At 34.7% G+C, this 18,208-nt stretch overlaps 1 protein-coding gene across 1 annotated transcript in view; it reads right to left on the bottom strand.

Annotated features, from left to right (window-relative positions):
• Positions 1–18,208, bottom strand: part of PXDN (peroxidasin) — a 68,942-nt gene that overhangs the window by 8,359 nt on the left and 42,375 nt on the right. The window contains exons 9-19 of the mRNA XM_088530603.1: positions 17,787–17,956; positions 16,525–16,797; positions 15,374–15,490; positions 15,118–15,276; positions 12,768–12,880; positions 12,379–12,535; positions 9,699–9,807; positions 9,105–9,262; positions 3,732–5,235; positions 2,767–2,901; positions 1,284–1,492 (exon numbers count right to left, since the gene is read on the bottom strand). Coding sequence (XP_088386729.1) covers positions 1,284–1,492; positions 2,767–2,901; positions 3,732–5,235; positions 9,105–9,262; positions 9,699–9,807; positions 12,379–12,535; positions 12,768–12,880; positions 15,118–15,276; positions 15,374–15,490; positions 16,525–16,797; positions 17,787–17,956 — 3,104 coding nt within the window. The remainder of the gene's footprint in view (positions 1–1,283; positions 1,493–2,766; positions 2,902–3,731; positions 5,236–9,104; positions 9,263–9,698; positions 9,808–12,378; positions 12,536–12,767; positions 12,881–15,117; positions 15,277–15,373; positions 15,491–16,524; positions 16,798–17,786; positions 17,957–18,208) is intronic.

The raw sequence follows: 18,208 nt of genomic DNA, 5'->3' as shown, positions 1-18,208 counted from the left end.
AAAAAATTTAATGCACTTTTCCTTCGAATAAAAAGAAGTAATTTTATTGACAGCCAGCATATAGCCCCAATCTTGAACTTATTTGTGTGTAGAGAAGGCTCCTCTCGATCAGGAATGAAAGTCTGATGTAAGCAAAGATAATGCCTTCACTTTGGTTTAGTTACTAGAAACAGCATATAAAGAGCCCTCCTGCAGTCATCATTTGAACCTGGATGCCACAACATGAAAGAATACTGTGACATCTCAGTTGGATATATTTGGATATATATTTTTTTGTTTCAAAAATTATGTCAACAAAAACCTATGGAAAGTAGATGCAAACTCTAGCAAGACAATGAAAATACATAATACATTGAAACAAGAGGCCTCTATTATGACCTAAGAGTTGAATTCTAAAGGAATGATTTATTTTCCCTTAACACATGGAAGATGCGTCATTTTATAGATGGAAGCAGCTCTCAATAATTCTGTCTGCTTGGAAGAGGTCCTTAAAGATTTTTCTTTAGTAACCCAAGAGGGTGAACAGTTAGTGAATCATATGGTTACCACCACTCAGTGTATTAAATCTCCATTAATCAGATTATCTTATCATGCATATAAAGTTTCTAAGATAAATATTTCTTCTATGAAGGAGAGATGACAAAAGTTTCAAAGGAATAATTCCAGATGGCTCTGCCATGAAATGCATCTATTTTTTAAAAAAATCCCATTCTCCTAACTTTTGAAGGAGAGGACGATGAACATGAATACTTATCCACAAAAAGAAGACAATGGGAAAGCAGTTACTTACACCTTCTCAGTGCTCAGATCTGTGCTATATTTAGAATATATCTATTTAATACAAAATATAGCATGATCGCTAATTAAATAATGATTGTAGTAACTGTTTTATATCTTTATTCCCTATTAATAAACAAGGGACAATATTCTACCTCTATCTTCTATAGATCTGCAATGAATGAAGATCAAATGTTATCTCAAAAGCTGGCATGGCTCGTCATCATAGGTGATGAGCACAAACGAACACAGAATCCAGCCCTTGGTACAAAGGCAGATGAATAGAAAACTCCTCAAAGAATACACTTCAGTAAATGAGAATTGTCTTTGTCCCTCTTTTTCTATTGGGAAGTTTAAAAGTAATGTTCTATGCTGCAAATTGAATTTTTAACCATACAAAACATCTTAATGGAAAGTGAAATACAGTTAAGATATCTTATTAAGATAGATAAACATACAACAAATAAAGCATGCATAAGTACACCAAAATCCATCTGTATACAGACCTTCACAGCAATCTTGCCACATCCTGAGGTCCAGTTTGGGAATATCTTCACAGCTACTATATCCATGTGGGAATTCAGCCACTTTAAAGACATCACGTTGTACCCTGGTTATGTTGTCACCATTGTCACACAATACTCTGGCAAGAGAAGTCTGCTTGATCTGAGTGAGCTGAGCAGGAGTGAACACACCTGGGTTCTCATACCATAACCTGTAATCTCACAGAAAAGACAAGTTCTTACATGGATTAGCTAGTGGAAAAAAAAAAAAAAAAAAAAAAAAAAAAAAGTTATATGCTTAGCTCTCCAGAGATCTTATAATGCTGTGTTTATTTTTGTACCCCATTCTCTGAGGACTTCATATGGTACCTCAGGCAGTGATTCAGAGGCCTCAACACAAGTGTTTGATGTCACTTCAGAAACCTCCCACCAGCTCCATCTGTCACTCTAGGAGGGCCTTAATCTTCTGCAGATGCTTTGACATCTCTTCTGGTCTTACTGGACATCTTGGCTATCTTGCGGCATCTAAAACTAGACATTTAGCACTAAACTAAACTAGACATTTTAGCACTAAATTCAGTTTAGGAAACTGAATTGTATCTTTTTTTCTAGGTCCCTTAAGATAAAGTCTTAAATTACTGTATATGTATTTCTCCAGAAAACTTTCCTGGTTTCCTGATGGAATTGCTGAGAAGACTACAAGAGTAGCTAGTACACCTGTTATTTTTATTATTATTATTATTATTAAGATAACTCAGACTCTTGCATTTACTATTTTTTTTGTTTAAGTCTATTTTTGTAACTACACTTATCGATAGACTTGATGTAAGCTCCGTAAATTTCAATTCAACTAGGAAATGCTCTGTTTTTCAAATAGTACATTTCACTTTTGATATAGAAAAAGGCAAAAAATCTGCAACCAAAAGAAAAAATAAGTAACACACTACTACAAAAAACAAGTTAGCCATTACATAACAAAAGATTTTTAGCGACTGCCCAGGATTTGAAAACATATTATGCTATCCTAACACAGAGAAATTGTTTATTGCTGGCCAACAATGCAATCTTGCACAGCTCAAATTTTATGCACTGTAATTTAAATACAAATGAAAGTGAATGAGAATTATCCTTTGGGAAAAAAAAAAAAAAAGAGTAGAGCTAACTTGACTATTCAACTGACTTGAACAAACAGTAAGAGAAAACTCATGAATTCCTAGCTCCCAGTCCCATGTTTAGTCAGTATGTGTTGCCTGTTGTACTTTATGGAGCTTTGCATAATATATTCACCATAAAAAGTACATACTTAAAAGAAAATTAATTGAAGACTTTACATAGTTTTAAACCATTACTTGTTTTTTTGGAAATTACATTCAAATCATAAATGAAAGTGAAAAAAAAAACAGGTTTGCTTTTGAAACAAGACATTGTAACTGTTATTAAGTAACCTCAATTTAAATTACTTTTTTTTCATGGTATGTCAGTTTACCTGTCTCCATCCCTAATACGCCTAAACTGTGTGCTTAACAGACACATCAAAGTTGGCCCCAGGCGGCTTCCTGGAACTAAGTCTTCTACCATTAGAGCAGGAAATAGATCTATGTTCAGTGGTGAACCATACAATCTGTAAGAAGAAAACCACAAATATTTAGTTTAATATATTTTTTTACAAAATGATGAGGATATGGTAAAATTAAGTGCAAGAGAGTTGAATAACTCACAGGAGAAATTACAGTAATTTCAACAAAAAAATACATCTTTTTGTGGATATCCTATGGGGTCTATACAAGAAAAACTGCAATCTGGATCATATACCCAAGCAGCACCACAGGAGGCCTACAAATTTAGCTCATGATTTTGTTTTTCCAGTAGCTATCTCTTTTGATGTTCAATAGCTTCTCTTTCCTTTTCCTCTGTACACTTTTTGCTTTATCCTAGCTAAGCCTCTTTTCTACATTTGATTTTATAAAGAGTACCTAGAAATGGCAGTTAACTGAAAACTTGTTTTCAAATATTGACGCTCTTAGAGAAGGACAGATTATTTATGGTGAAAGTAGCATACACAGAAAAACAGTGAACCAAGCTCCTGCTACATTTATCCAATGTATGCAACGGATGAAACAGAAGTTCTAAATACTTCCATAAGTTCAGCATGAAATACTTCTTATAGTGAAAGAATATTCCTATTTAATAGTATTTGTAAAGACAGATATAGCAAATTAATATTCTCATGATCATAACCCATGTTAACTTCATGTTGTTCATAGAGATCTAGAAGTGGAGAAATTAACTGTTTATGGTAATTTTCTGCATCTATTTACTGATATCAATGGAAATTTCTTGAAAAAAATGACTTTACCCCTTTCTTAACAAGTATTTTCTTCTAGATAAGATGTTTAATTACTAATTTAACATGCACAGGTAGATAAGTGTTTTTCTTCACCTTAAGCTCACCTGCTAAGTTTCTCCCTGATTTCAGGATTCTTAATTTCATTTTTCAGATCTTCAAAAGTCTGAGCTGAAGAAAGATTACAGTAAACTCTAAAATCATGGTAGGGAGGAATTCCATGATCTCTGCCTCTCTGAATATTCATAGCTGCCAGATCTAAAGCCACAGTACGTGCCATCGAGAAGAGTCTTTCTGTTAATTCTGTATTGAGTAATTGTGATGGGACACGCATCTTACCAGCAACACCAAACAATCCCCTTAGAAGTGGATCAATGCCTCCTTCATTTACAATCCGAAATGGAGAGAAGAATGCCTTATGAAGAGGTAGAGGGCCTTGTGGAATAGGTTCAAAATTTTCATCCAGTCGATACAGAAAAGGATTAATAAGTGTGTGACCAAACCTAAAAGCGGCAGTTGCAAACTCATTAGTTATGCCAGAATTAACACTGGGATCATAACCTTTATATTCGCCAAGTATCTTCATGCCTACCTCTCCAAAGATCTTAGGTAGCCAGTGACTATATGTTATGTGTTGCATTTCTGCACCAACAATTTTACGTGTCTCATGATATATTGTGTCACCATCCCAGTGAGGATTGAGTTTCAGCAGCTCTGTGGCAATTCTGTTGTGTTCTCTAAACCACAATGTATGGATACTAGTAAGACCCAGCTGTTCGTTAGAACGCTGATCACCAGCTAAAAAGCAAGGAATTGGACTCTCATTTTCATCTCTCATACATTCTGTTGGTGGACCAGTAGCAAATGGAAGAAGAGGCTTCCCAGATCTCTGTACAATGCCCTGTCTTAGAAGACCCCTTTGACTTGCCAAGTCTCTGATTTCTAGTGCTTCATGATCTGAACTGCCATACACATTGGATGCATCAATATATGAAGTCAGCTGGTTGATTTGTTCTCGTGGGTACACAGAATTCATCAGAAGAGATGTCATGCCACTTCCACAAACTGGACTGGAGCGTACAAAAAACATGCAGCGTGCACCGTTTCTAACTCTGGGATCATTTGGTGGTATCATGATTGAGAAGCATGGAGGATCATTCGTACAAACAGAACTGCAGTGTTGACCATCAGAAAATCTAGCCTCACTTAGTGCAGCAACTGTGAGGTCGAGGTCATGGTCAAGAAACTGCCCCCACTGCATCAACATGTGTGTATACTGATCATCCGGAGTTATTGTTTCAGTTCCAATCAGAGTGGTTGAGACCAAACGAGGCATAGGGAGTGAATATCCATTGGAGAGTCTCTTGGGTTCAATTCCACGAGGTAAATTGAATCCATTTTCATAGACTGATTTTAACAGACGTTCAAAGGCTGTCAGAGAAGCACCCCACATTGGATGCTGTAGGTTGTTGCAAGTCCCATCGTGTGTCCTGTACTTTTGGTGAAAGCACATATCTGAGCAATTATTCACTCGACGATGAGCTGTACAGCCCGAGAGATTAGCTATCAGGTTCAAGTACTGTGGGGATACAAGGTCATTATAGTGATAACCTGAAACCAAAGGAGAGAGAGAAAGAAAATCAAAGACTGCTTAGATTCACAACTCCTGAAGAGGAAGGATTTCTGTGAATGTTACTTTATTACATTTTCCACAAAATTAAATATCACTACTGTTTAAAAAGAACAACCATCTATGTTTATTTGGAGCATTAGGTCATTTGAAAATGACTATTGGTCAGAAGGAAGTTTTGTAAAATGACAAATCAAGTAGAATTTTTATAAATGTTCATAAAAAGAGCTCATTTCTTTTTTGATTGTGTAGAAAAGCAGAAATACTTTCAGAAATAATAATCTCTCACTGAGAAGAATTGTAAAATTTTCCCTATGTCAGTAAACCTTTTCAAAAAGTAAAATTTAGATGGATCTCAAAACTTTATCTTTTGAGATTTGATAATTTGCTACATGTATTACCATTCAGTTTTGCTTTATTCCAGTGAAAGTTGCAAGACTGTAAGGAAAAAAAATAAACAAAAAAGTCCAAAGTAAATCTTCACAGGCAATTTAGGAGTGATCTCTAGGCCAAGTGGTGTTGGATAATTCACACATTACTCAGGATAGTCCACTTCAAAGCAAACTAGTGTTTGCAGAGCACTCCACACAGGCTTCCTCTGGGATTTATACCCTTCATCTGCCGGACAAGAGCATACTTAGTACTTTTTTGCAGTTTTTTATTCAGTTCAGAGGGATTCAATAATACATACTGCAACTCATTAGAGTGGTGTTTTTGGAGTTTCAGACTGAGGGTATATGCTTCATGATCTCTGCAGTGGTATGAGAGCATGTGGAAAAACTGAAGGCTATAAAGGCCTGCTGGTAGTTCGCTGGATGTCTATGAAGAGTAGAAAGAATCCAGTCAGGCTGGGCCTTGTCTATGATGCCTATTAGGTGTGATTCTGAAAGTAAATTTTCTTAAAATGCTTATTTCAGAAAAGAAAAAGACGAGAAAAAAAAAAAAAGAGAGAAGAAGAAAAGGATTTGGGCTGATCTACATTCTCAGGTAGTATGAAGCAATAAAAGGGTGTTTGTGGAGTGATAGTTTGTGCCGAGCAGATGATAGCAACAGACTTGCTTTGAAAAGCTCTACGCTCATCTCATGGACTCAATGTAATTGTGGACCATATTTTTAATACCACTTGAAAGAATCCGTGCTCTCCAAGATCTCATGACAACTCAAACCAAAGGACAGTAAGTGGGGACAACAGAAAGATTCATTTCAAGTGGGTCCTGCTGACCTAAAATATAGATACCCCTTGAGTGAATCTATAGATATGCTATGTATATGAGTCAAGTATATTTGAAAATACAGATATACTTTTAGCTTACTAGGAACCATCATGCCATGGTTCTTGACCTGGAAAATCTGTAGGCATAAGTAAAGTTGAATGAGCAGAAGGCAAAAGAAGTGCTGTTCTGTGTTTACTCAGTTTCTGATAAATATGTACTCTGGAAATTCGAACTGTAGAGCAAAACCAGTTAAGTGGCATCTGAGTACTCTTTGAGAATTTTATTGATATAAATAAATTGATAACAAACTCATTACTAGGGCAGTTTAGTTCTAAAACCGCACCCAGGAAAACATGTCTCCTTTCCAATAACACCTTTTTAAAATGATCTTCATTTACCATGAAATTCTCTTCCTATGATTGATATTTATGTAGTCTAAACATTTGTCTGCTGTAGTTATCCTGTTTTCCACTCACACTTCTGAAATGAAGTTGTGAGCAAAACTCAGCTATGAAACTTTTGGATGGGATGGCCTCATCACCAATTTAAAGAAAAGGCTCAGCTTCTCTGCTCAGAAATTGTCCATTGTCCAAATCTATAGTTTAGATTTGATGGCTTTCTGATCAGAGTGAAGGCTGTTAAATTGAAGGTCTCAAACCCTCAATTACCCCATGCACTGCAGGCACTAACTCTGGCTCTGCTTTCTAAAGTGCTGGTCTCCAAGCATTCCCAGCTGGCCTCTAAGCATTCCCATACTACAAACTGGCTAGCTCAATTCACATAATATTAACTATATATTTTTTTCAAACTGCAAGGAAGATGTTCATATGCTCATAAAAATACTGATTGAGAGTGACTTCTCACCTAAACATAGGTAACATGTATGTTTAGGAGTCTCTGAAACCTCCAAAGACTCCACAGCCTTTCTAGGTAAATTGCTCTGGGGCTTCATAGAGAAAGTGTTTCCTAACATCCAACATGAACCTCCCAAGCAGCAATTTATGTCCATTCTCCTTGTTATGCTGTTTGGCAAAGCCATGAAGAATTTGGCTTCATCATCTTGGGGATATTCCAAGATTTTACTTTAAAAAAAGTGTCTGAATACAAAGTTGTCAAGTTCCCCAAATATTCAAAATACAAAAGTGGTAAATAACACTTTCATTAGGCTTTGCATTTTGGAATATAACCAAATAAGGAGAAGTATGAATACTAAAAAATGCCAGGTTTCCATGGATTTTGCAGTTTTCAGAAGCAGGCTCTGGTTGTGAACAGAATTTCCAGTATCATAGAAAGCTGACTTTGTACGCATTTTTGCTTTTTTTTTTTTGGTAAACCCTAGAAAGATTACTTTTACTATTTTGAATCTAAATGAAAAGCAATTAACCAATTCTTACATATCAAATCTCAACTGTTGCATTGCACTTTATGAGTATTAGATGCATGTGCAAGCATATTGAATGTAATCAGAACCAGATTAAAGTCGGTCACAAGCCTTCAAAGAATTTTGAGTATTTTTTCTGGTAAACTATTCATCACCAATTATATGCTCAGCTCTAATAGTGAGTAGGAAGCTTCTTTTACTAGCAGATATAGTACTCCACAAAGCTTGCAGTCTTTGGTCTCATAAATATTTGCCTAGTTCAGGGTCAGAGTTAAAGTTTTTTCGGAAGTAACAATAAATGATCAATTATAAGCATCAAAAGAAATATAGTAAGTAAAAATATTTCCTCTAGATTTTCAGTGTAGCTTTTGGCTATGTCTCAAGTCTCAAAAGCTCTCCTAAAGCTCCTTCATTACTTCCAAATGCTTTAATCCTATGTCTCAAACATATCTCAACACAAATCTATACCCATTAATTGTATACTCTCCATCTGGAGTTTATGCATTTGAACTTGGAGTTCAATAGCTAAAAGGTAGTAACAGTGAACTTCACATTTTATGCTGTTTATAAAAGTAGCAAAAGCTGTATTTTTTATTGCATCAGAACAGAGTTCAAGGAAACAACTATCTTGATTCAATACTATACTTAAAACAAAACAAAACAAAAACAAACAACCAAAAAACTGAGTGCACAAATTCTTTGAATACTATTGTGGTACATGCAGAAACCTTGTTCTGTAAAGGATATAAAACTTTTGCGTTGTATCATCCTTTCTCCTTGGTAAGGCATGAAGGCAGTAAAAAATACATTTTTTAAGAAATAGCAATAAAATATTGAATATTTTTAACACATAACAGAAAGGTCTGTTTTTCCTAAAGCAGCAGTCCTAATGAATGCTGAATTAATCTGTCTGCCGGTTAAGAGACTAGAAGCTTTATGCACTTTGGATACACCAACTTCGAGCAGAGAAAGAATATGGACATATATAATATTTGTCAATATGAGGAAAAATAAACATACTCTATTAGCAGAGGTCAAACAAATTGAGTTAAAACACAGTGTAGCAATGTGTAAACCAAGGACTGAATTGAGCAAGCATATATTTGGTAAAATTTTGCAAAGCTAAACACTCCACTGATTCCAACGTAATCGTTCTGCAGGTGGGACCCCTACTCTGAAAATTAATCTCTCGAAGTATAACGATTTAAGAAGACAAATAGGCTTCAACACAGAAAAACAAGGAAAGTGTACTGACTTGTTCCATTGAGGTCAACCATTAAACCATCTTGTACATGATCTTGAATAAGCTGTAATGTCCTTTCAAATATTTCCCCAGCTCTTGCTTGCTCAACAGTGTATGGATCTCTTGGGTATCGAAATAAGGCTAGCAAGTCATTTGGAGAGCGAGGACGACTAATAGATAATTTGAAAAAGATAGTAAATGTACACAGGCATTACAAAATAACAACACTACACACTATAAAATTCTGCAACTTGACATAATTAGAACATACCTTGGTCACTCATCTCAAAATGGAAGGCAAAAGGAAATAAATATATATATTTAATAAATGAACATGGAATTAAACATTTATCAGCCTTTTAAAACACATTATCTCCCCAGAAAAAAGTGTTACAGTGAACTAAGATCTTGACAGGCAAAAATTTTGTCTCCACAGCTTATTGTTTAAAGAGTAGGACTCTTTGCAAACAAAACTGCTAATATTCCCAGAACTAGCCAGATGATTACATTGTTATTTAAATAAAAAAATGGTTTCCTGTTTACTAATTTTTCCATTTCCTTAATATATTCTAATTTTAATTTCACAATTAAAAAAGAAGGATATACCTGTCAAACAGATGTGTTCGTGTTGAATTTATTGCTCTGTCAACAGTTGCAATTGCTTCCACAATTGATGTTTGTACAAATGGATCTCCGTTTCGACTGACATTAGGAACTATGGAAACAGGAATTCATATATTATGCATAAATCACCACACACAAAAAGATATTTCTACAAACTAGAGTCTAGACACAGCTTAGGAAGATATTGCATCAAAGCAACTTACTTATAGACTCATTTTTGCCTTTTAAAACACACCTATATATACACCTGATATAAATTGAAGAGATTTAAAAAAAAAAAAAACACAGAAAAACATAATTAAAATGCTATATATATGTATATACCCCATATAGCTAATCAATCCTGTTCCTAGTCTGAGTTTACTTTAGCAAAGAATACACATTTACTTTAAAGGACTATAAATCTTTTGCTTATTTTTATCACCATTATTTACTTTGTTTTCTACTAATGTTACACATTTTTCTAGCTTTAAAATATTAGGTTAAAAATCAAATGCTTAAAGGCTATTTATGACTCTCTGTAATACTACCAGCTCTCTAATGCATAGGCTCATTCATCTGCCTTTGTAAAGAAGTGTTCAGTTGCAGCTGGATGTTTATACAACATATCTAAGGCTAATAACCTTCCTTTTACCCTAAACCAAGAACTACCAGATCCAGGGGCAACTGCTAACAATTTCCAGAGGGAGTGTTTAGATTGGAAAAGTCAGACAGGAAGAAAGCTAAAGTAGGAGAAAAGTCCAAAGCAAATACACTGAAATAAAACCAACAGCTGTACAAAAGCAGCTAGCATAAAACTGTTGTTTACAAGTTTTTTTCCATGACATTTTTTTTCTTTTCAAAGCAATATCTGATTATTCATTTTAGCTGTCAGCTTATGCTTTGTCTCTGAGTTTGGGCAGCCAGAATTGACCATCTAGCTGCACGGTAAAGCTGTGATTGCTCCAAGCCCAGCTGTGTGGGACAACATACTCCCTCAGCATCCAAACAGAGTGACCTTTTCCACAAAGGTTGTGCAACTCCTAATTACAAGTTCTTCCATAGTTTCATTTGTTTCACAGACTGCTTATGCACCATGAGTCATTTTTACTACTTCAACATTATATATTATAAAAACCCAGTACCTGGTTTCCTTCCCCAATACTGTCTGCTATAGGTGTAATCTCTGCTCCAGGTAGGTGCTATGTGGTTGGGTTTGATTAGGGACTGTTGAGTTCATTTATTAGCTTTAGTTAAAGTTTAACTATATAGTGCTTTATTTTTCTTTGAAGTATTGGCTGCAGGCAGTTCAGTTTCTAGACTGATAAATGTTAAAAAATAGATTTTTTTTCTTGTAAGGGAGAGAAAAATGGCAAGAATCTTTAAGTCTTTTGCTTTAATCTTAATCCATAAATTTATACATAACAACAGCAAAGGACAGAAGAAAATGGCAAAAGAAAACCTCCTTCAGACATTATTAAACCTGATCTGCAAAACCTACCCCACCACTTCAATACTGAGAAAAGATTTTAATATACTAGGAACATCCAGAAAACAGGAACTTTGCTTAAAAGAAATCTTCACATGTATGTTTTTTGGATGCTTCTGGCTATGTGAACATTTGTAATTTGTGCTGCTTGCTTGGTAACTCTTGCCTTCTTGCCTCTCTGCATGATTTCATTTACACAGCAATGATACAGAAATAATAACACATACTTATTTTAAAAACAATTATCATTCACAGTTTAAGATACAGCTGTACATTTGCACATTTGCAGATAAATCATGGGGAGTTTCCCTTTCATAGGCTTATGGATGATACAGTTTACAAAAAAAAAGCCCACTAGATTTCCATTAAATGCAGCAGATTGTACTTTGGCTATCACAGAACTTTGGCAGTTTCAGCAGATGAGAAACAGAAGTTGACGTTTACACTAATTGAATGAAACTTGTTTCATGGGGATTATAGTTGATTTCAACATTTCATTTTTCAGAGCCCTCATTGTTCTGTTAATCTTTTTTTTTTTTTTTTTTTTTTTTAAGAACTGTTTCATTCTGTGTATCTCCGGAGTAACCATGATTAGCTCAAACTCTGTGGATTTCCCTTACATTTGTAGATATGATAAATGGAAATGAAACTTTCTCACTGAGAAAATCTAACTTTTATCTCAGAAATCATATTTCCAGATTGAAGCAAGTAACTTTTTTTTTTTTTTGATAGATTAGATTCCTAAAATGATTAGGAATATTCTCTCATTTGTTAGCGACTTAGTTTTCAACTGATTAGTGTAAGTTCCCCTTTAAGAACATCACAGGACTTTCTGCCCATTTATCCCTAAAGATTAGGCAATGCATTTGACTAGTAAACTACTTTAATAGGTTCAAATATTATCTAAAGAGGAGATTAGTATGACTATGTTGTTCAAAGCATTGTTTGCTTTGAAGTTTTATGTCTTAGACATATTACGTCTGACTTATTCCCATCTTATTCACATCTGAGTGCCAATATTTGCCTGAATTAAATGAAAAAAAAATGATAGGATTATGGAAGAAGAAATATAAAAAATAGAACAAGGAATTCAGCAGCTGCAGTTAGCTTAAACTAGCTTTTTGCATCTTATCAACGAAACAATTAGAATAAAACTAATCTACCTTGTAACGCTTACCGATTTATAAATCTTACCGTTAACACTAAGCACCATACTAACAGAAGAATATCCAATGCTATTCCGGGCAACACATTCATATCGACCTTCATCAGCTGTTCCAACATCCCGAATAGTAAGAAATCCTTCTGGACTAACATGAAATTTTCCACTTTCAGTTACCTGTACTCCATCCTGCAGCAAAGCACACTTTTTAGTTATTCTTATATATCCACTCCTTATTTTTGAGAATGAACTTGTGTTTTCTTTCTGCTTTTCCATAGAGTGAATTAGTAAACAACAAGAACTTACATTATGCTTTATATTTATATGGTGCATTCAAGGCAGTCATCAAATCCTTACAGCCAGTTATGGAGTGATGCAAAGGCCACTGACCTTCTGAAGCAACCAAACAAATATATATTACCTTATTCCATGTAATTACTGGCTCTGGCTCTCCTTGGGCACTGCATGGAATCTGAACATTGCTGCCAACTTCCACTGTCATGTCACTGGGAACACTGGCAAATACAGGAGTCACTGAAAAAACAAATTACACACTGAAATGGTGAAAAATACAGCTTGTGGAAAACCTCTAAGAAGTCAGGACTGCTTGGTTTTTTAATTTACCCAACTTCTCTCTTTATAAGATTGCTTCATTTGCAAGCTTTTCGTTGGTTATAATTTTACTTTAGAGATAAAATTCCTTATGCCTGATGTCTGCTTCAGGCTAATTTTTTTTTTACTATCCTGTTCTAGCAATGTAAGCTATTAGTTGAGAAAAACATAAAGTTTTTCTTTAACCTAAAAGTCTTTAAACCTTTCTTTAAATAGCTAAATTTGAATAAAGTCATGAAAATAAACAAAGTATGAAAATGTCATCAACTTCTGTCAAAGCATATATTTTTAAATACAGCAGAGATTTCTCAGAGGCCAAAAGTGAAACTTTCCAGAATCCATTCAATTGTGAGTGCCCCAGCCTGACTTGCTGAAGTGCTAAGCATTCACAGAACTCTTAAGTATCTGAAATCAATGAACCTTTGGCTTTAAATATTAAAACATGACCTACAATTTTAAGTATTCTATGAACAGGGTACACACTCATCTAAAACCAGTGTAAAGAAAAGTGGTGCATTTTCTTATCCTAATTTCCTTTCACATTGACATTTACATCCAGCATTCAGATATTATCATGAGGAATACATAAAACAGATTATAAAGATCTTAAGAACTGTATTTCTGCTATAACATATGAGTATTTTATAGGGAAAGGAGTATCATTCTTTCATGGTGAAGTAATTGGCCTCACAACTTATATTTATACAGCCAAACTAATCTGGCCCTCGTGTAATTCATATTGCTGGTATGGCCCTTGGCAGGGCTTTGGCCCATCTATTTATTTTACAGATGGAGTGTCGGGTTATCAAGGGACAGGAACCATTTTACATATGAAGTCTGGATGCAGGAGTCTGGCCCTGGGATGTAGGAGACTTTAGCTCTGTGGATACAAACCGTGTCATGCCAAGGGCCAGTGAACCTGGACCATTTAATACATTAATACTGGTTTATCCACAGAGACCGAAGAGAAGGAAACACTGATGAAGCATGCCTAATACGAACAGTCCTTGATATCGGACGTTCGATATCTTCTAGACTTCTAATTATATTAGATTTCTTTCATTATTTATTTTTCTATTAGACCCTGTTCTCCTTTTATATTGCAATTGAAAATAACATTGCAGTGAATGTAAGGAGAGATCCAACTTCAAAACACATATGGAACCTTCAGTCTTGTATTTCCTACCTTTTGACAGCTGTAATTTGCAACCTAAGATATACATGCCCGTTTTATCAAACTTTATTCAAGATCAATAAAGTTTAACTCAGCTAGAAGAGTATAACATTTCATAAAGCCAAGATTCATTTTACTTAATTTTAGTCAACAGCTTTATATCAATGAATAAAAACTATTCTTTGACTATTTAATCTCTCTTAAGGCTATTATTACTCTTAACTAACAGGAATCAACGGAAAATCTTTGACAAAAAATTAAACTCCAGGAGATTATATTTGATCTCCTTCTATTGAAAAACCATTTTAACTGAGGTCACTAAGAAGAAATGAGTTCAACTGAAAGTTTAACTAAAGTATAACTACTAACATGATTCCATTGTATCCTAAAAGTAGCTTATTTTAAATTTACATGGAGAACAGCATAAGAACAATTAGATGGTTGTTTTTCCTTAGTGTTAGTTTATTTAACATATATGGTTGGATGTTTCATTGGGAAGGTCATTCTGCTGATGTAAAAAAAAGGTACTGGTTCTGCCCAGCAAAACATTACGTTAACTACATTATCTGTAGTATTGTGTCCAGTTCTGGGCTTCCTAGTACAAGAGGGATGTGGAGCTGCTGGAGAGAGTCCAGCATAGGGCTACGCTGTCATAGTGTTCAACATCCTCAATTTATTAAAAGGATTATAAGATACCGCATCATTCAAAAACAGCATCTTAGAGTAATGTAACATTCAGCAAAAATTCAGAAGAAAAATCCAAGAACTATTTAACATCTGTCTGAAAAGATATCCTAACTCTGAGCAAAGATATATTCAATCTACTTCATATTCATATGTAGTACAATGCCATTAAAATGATATAACTGCTATTAATTACATTTTTTACATAAAAAAGGACCAAGCACATTACTGACTATTTTAGCCTAAGAGTAAATAAATCTGACTTTTTCAGCAACTGTAAATACCTACATGGAGAACATACCTCTAGGCTGCACTGTCAAGTATACAACAGTTCGCTGAGATCCTATAATATTGACAGCTTGGCATTCATATTGTCCCTGATCATGCAGAGCAACCCTGGAAATCCTTAAAGTTCCAGAGGAGAGAACTAAATGTCTTCTGTCAACAGACAACTGGCCTCCTGAAACAAAGCAATTTTTGCTTGTTATAGCAGTACAACATAAAAAAGAAAAGGAGGAAGAGGAGGAAGAGGAGGAAAAGGAGGAAGAGAAACTAACCTCCTTTTGTCCAGGCAATAACAGGCTGGGGATAGCCTTGAGCTTCACAAGGAAAGTCAACAGTTTGTCCCTCAATCACTGTTCTGTCTTGAGGAGTGACAGTAAATTGAGGTAGAGCTATAGAAAAAAAAATATTTATAACACATGAAAAATGCATGACTGACTGAAGTTATATATAATTTTATGTGGGCCTTGAATAGCTCATATCTGTGGCAATTCAACCCTAATAGCTTTTTCATACTTTAATCTCTTTAGGGAAGAAATTAAAAATGGACAGATTTGTCTCTTAAATACATGAACATCTCTTAGAGCTCTTACCTCACTTGAGGGTCATATTGTGCTAAAATCTACCTCAATAGATCGAAAATATGATGTATCTAAGACCCATAAAAACAAGGTTAAAGGTTAAAAATACCTTGTTCTTTCTCAAAACAAACAAACCAACAAAAACCTCATCTAAATTACAGATAACATGTAAGATAAAAACAGTCTAAGTAGCTTTTTTTCTGCTTAATAGAAAAGGAAAATGAGCAGACAGCATGAAATGAACAAAAATGAGCAAACTGTGTAGCAAGGTATTTTTTATAGCTTGAAAATATGTACCGATTGGCAGAGTATTTGCAATCTAGATTGTTTGCCAAATACAGATATATGAGGGTAAAAATAAAATTTAAAAGGTACTTAAAAGCTTTTGCAAGCAAAAGATTCAGCTTTGAAACATTTGGAAAAAAAAATTCAACATATATTGAAGATTTTTCAATTTATCATTCCAGAAATACTTTATATGCATAGTACAGAGAAGCAACGCCAAAATAATTGTGATCACAGTGAGTTACAAATATCAGTTTCCATTCTGCAGAAGAGCTATGCTAATGACTCAGCTGAAAGTGATAATTTCCATGCAGCTCTTCAGAAAATGTAGCCACATTTGCCCAAGTGCCCAGAAAAAAACAGGTGAGACAGATCTATGCTTAAAATTCCACTGCAAATACCATGGGCATAAACCCTAACTTCTAGGAATGCTACTTGTTATAGAACATATTTCAGTTCCACAAAAAACTGTACATTTGTACAAAAGCCATGTAATTTGAAGTAAAGCAAGTCTGATAATATGTTTTACAGCATGTCATGCCAAGTTTGAGGTCACTCACCTTGGACTATGATGTATGCAGTTGCATGGATATTATCTATGCTGTTAGTTGCAAAACAAGTATACTCGCCACCATCTTCCTGCTTTACATTTTGTATGTAAAGTCCTCCTGAAGGAGTTATGGTGATGCGAGGGTCACTTGGTAAAGGGGTTCTGTCACCTTTGGTCCATGTAATTCGTGGCTGAGGGTGCCCAGTTGCACTGCATTCCAGAGTAACACTTTCTCCAACTAACACCTCTGTGTTTTGTGGGTGAATCACAAAACTTGGCCGGGCTGTGAGAAAAGAATCATGTCTAAATATGACTCCTAACCAGCGTAACAGTAATGTGCCTAAATATTGCGATTGTTTGGGGAAACTTTATAATCGGTCTGTTCCAAGATACTTCTAATCTTATGTACTCTGTCTCTCTTCTGTCCTTATCTAGCTGAGAACATTTAAAAACATCAGCAGAAAAAAATAAAACGGCATGTAGTTAATTTATGTATATACCCCAGTATGTCTGATTTTAGGTATATCCATTGCCCTGATATTTTTCTCAAATCCCTTTAAAACAATTTTAGAGCACTTTCCTCTAATCTACTAGTGTTTATAAAGGTCCTTTCAGAAACAGAGGCACTGAGACCCAGAAAACAAACTGACTAGTAAGCACTACTTGGTGCACATAAAGAAAAAGCTGATTAAACTGCATTTTAACAACTCTTCTTAACTAAATTTGTAAATTGCAATGATATTTTAAATTTAACTAGTGATGAGCATAAAAACAAAATCTACTGACAGTAATGTATGGAATTTGAAAGAAAACACAGTTCTGAACATTAACGTAGCACTTATAAACATGAAGCACTAGCTAGACAAATGCATAGCCTACAAAGTTAGCTGTGCAGTCACTGCTGCCTTGTATGTACCAAAGCCTTCACGTGTGACTGGAGCTCATAGATTTCAAATATGAAGCATATTCAAACAGAATATTAATACATCGAGCAACATCATAATGCAAAAGTCTATTCTTCCATTCCTCATATACTTTAACAACTAATCCACATGACTAACATCAGATTTACTTAAAGCAATAAACAGTATTATTTAACAGGCTGATTTTCATTTTTGTCCTAGGGATATTAAAACTTCATAATCTTGTTAGTAAGAACAAGAAATCCAAACATCAAGAGCATACCAGAGCCAGTATAGACAATATTTAGCAGTCTTACTATCAAAACAATTCTGCATCTGAATAAAAAAAATTAGACTTTGTATTCTTTACCTGGTGAGCCAAAGTATCTAAGAGTAACTTCCTGAGTTTTGACTTCACCAGCCACATTTTTTGCCATGCACTGATAAATGCCTTGGTCTGTTTCTTGAGTATTCTGAATCATTAATGTGCCATCATCCAGCAAGTTTAGACGGGAATCTTCTTTCATACTGAGCTCATTACTGTGAAGAAAAGCAATCTGCTGGAGTTAAACCTTTAAATCACAAGCACAGAAAATTTTCAAATAATAAAAAGCTAAATATATTAAAAGAATAACTTGCAAAAATTAAATATTATTATGTAAAGCGAAAAAAGAACAACTTTTTAGTGTTTTTCCTAAAGAAAAGAAGCAATAGAAAAAAAAAGCATGCAAGCGGTTCTAACTGGCAAATCAATTTCAAATATTTCAGCTGGAAATACAATGGCTAAGTTCA

This window comes from Tinamus guttatus, unplaced genomic scaffold (assembly GCF_059628265.1).
Source record: "Tinamus guttatus ecotype Peru unplaced genomic scaffold, ASM5962826v1 Tinamus_guttatus_pri_ptg000383l, whole genome shotgun sequence".
Lineage (NCBI taxonomy): Eukaryota > Metazoa > Chordata > Aves > Tinamiformes > Tinamidae > Tinamus > Tinamus guttatus.
This window is presented reverse-complemented; position numbering and strand designations above follow the sequence as displayed.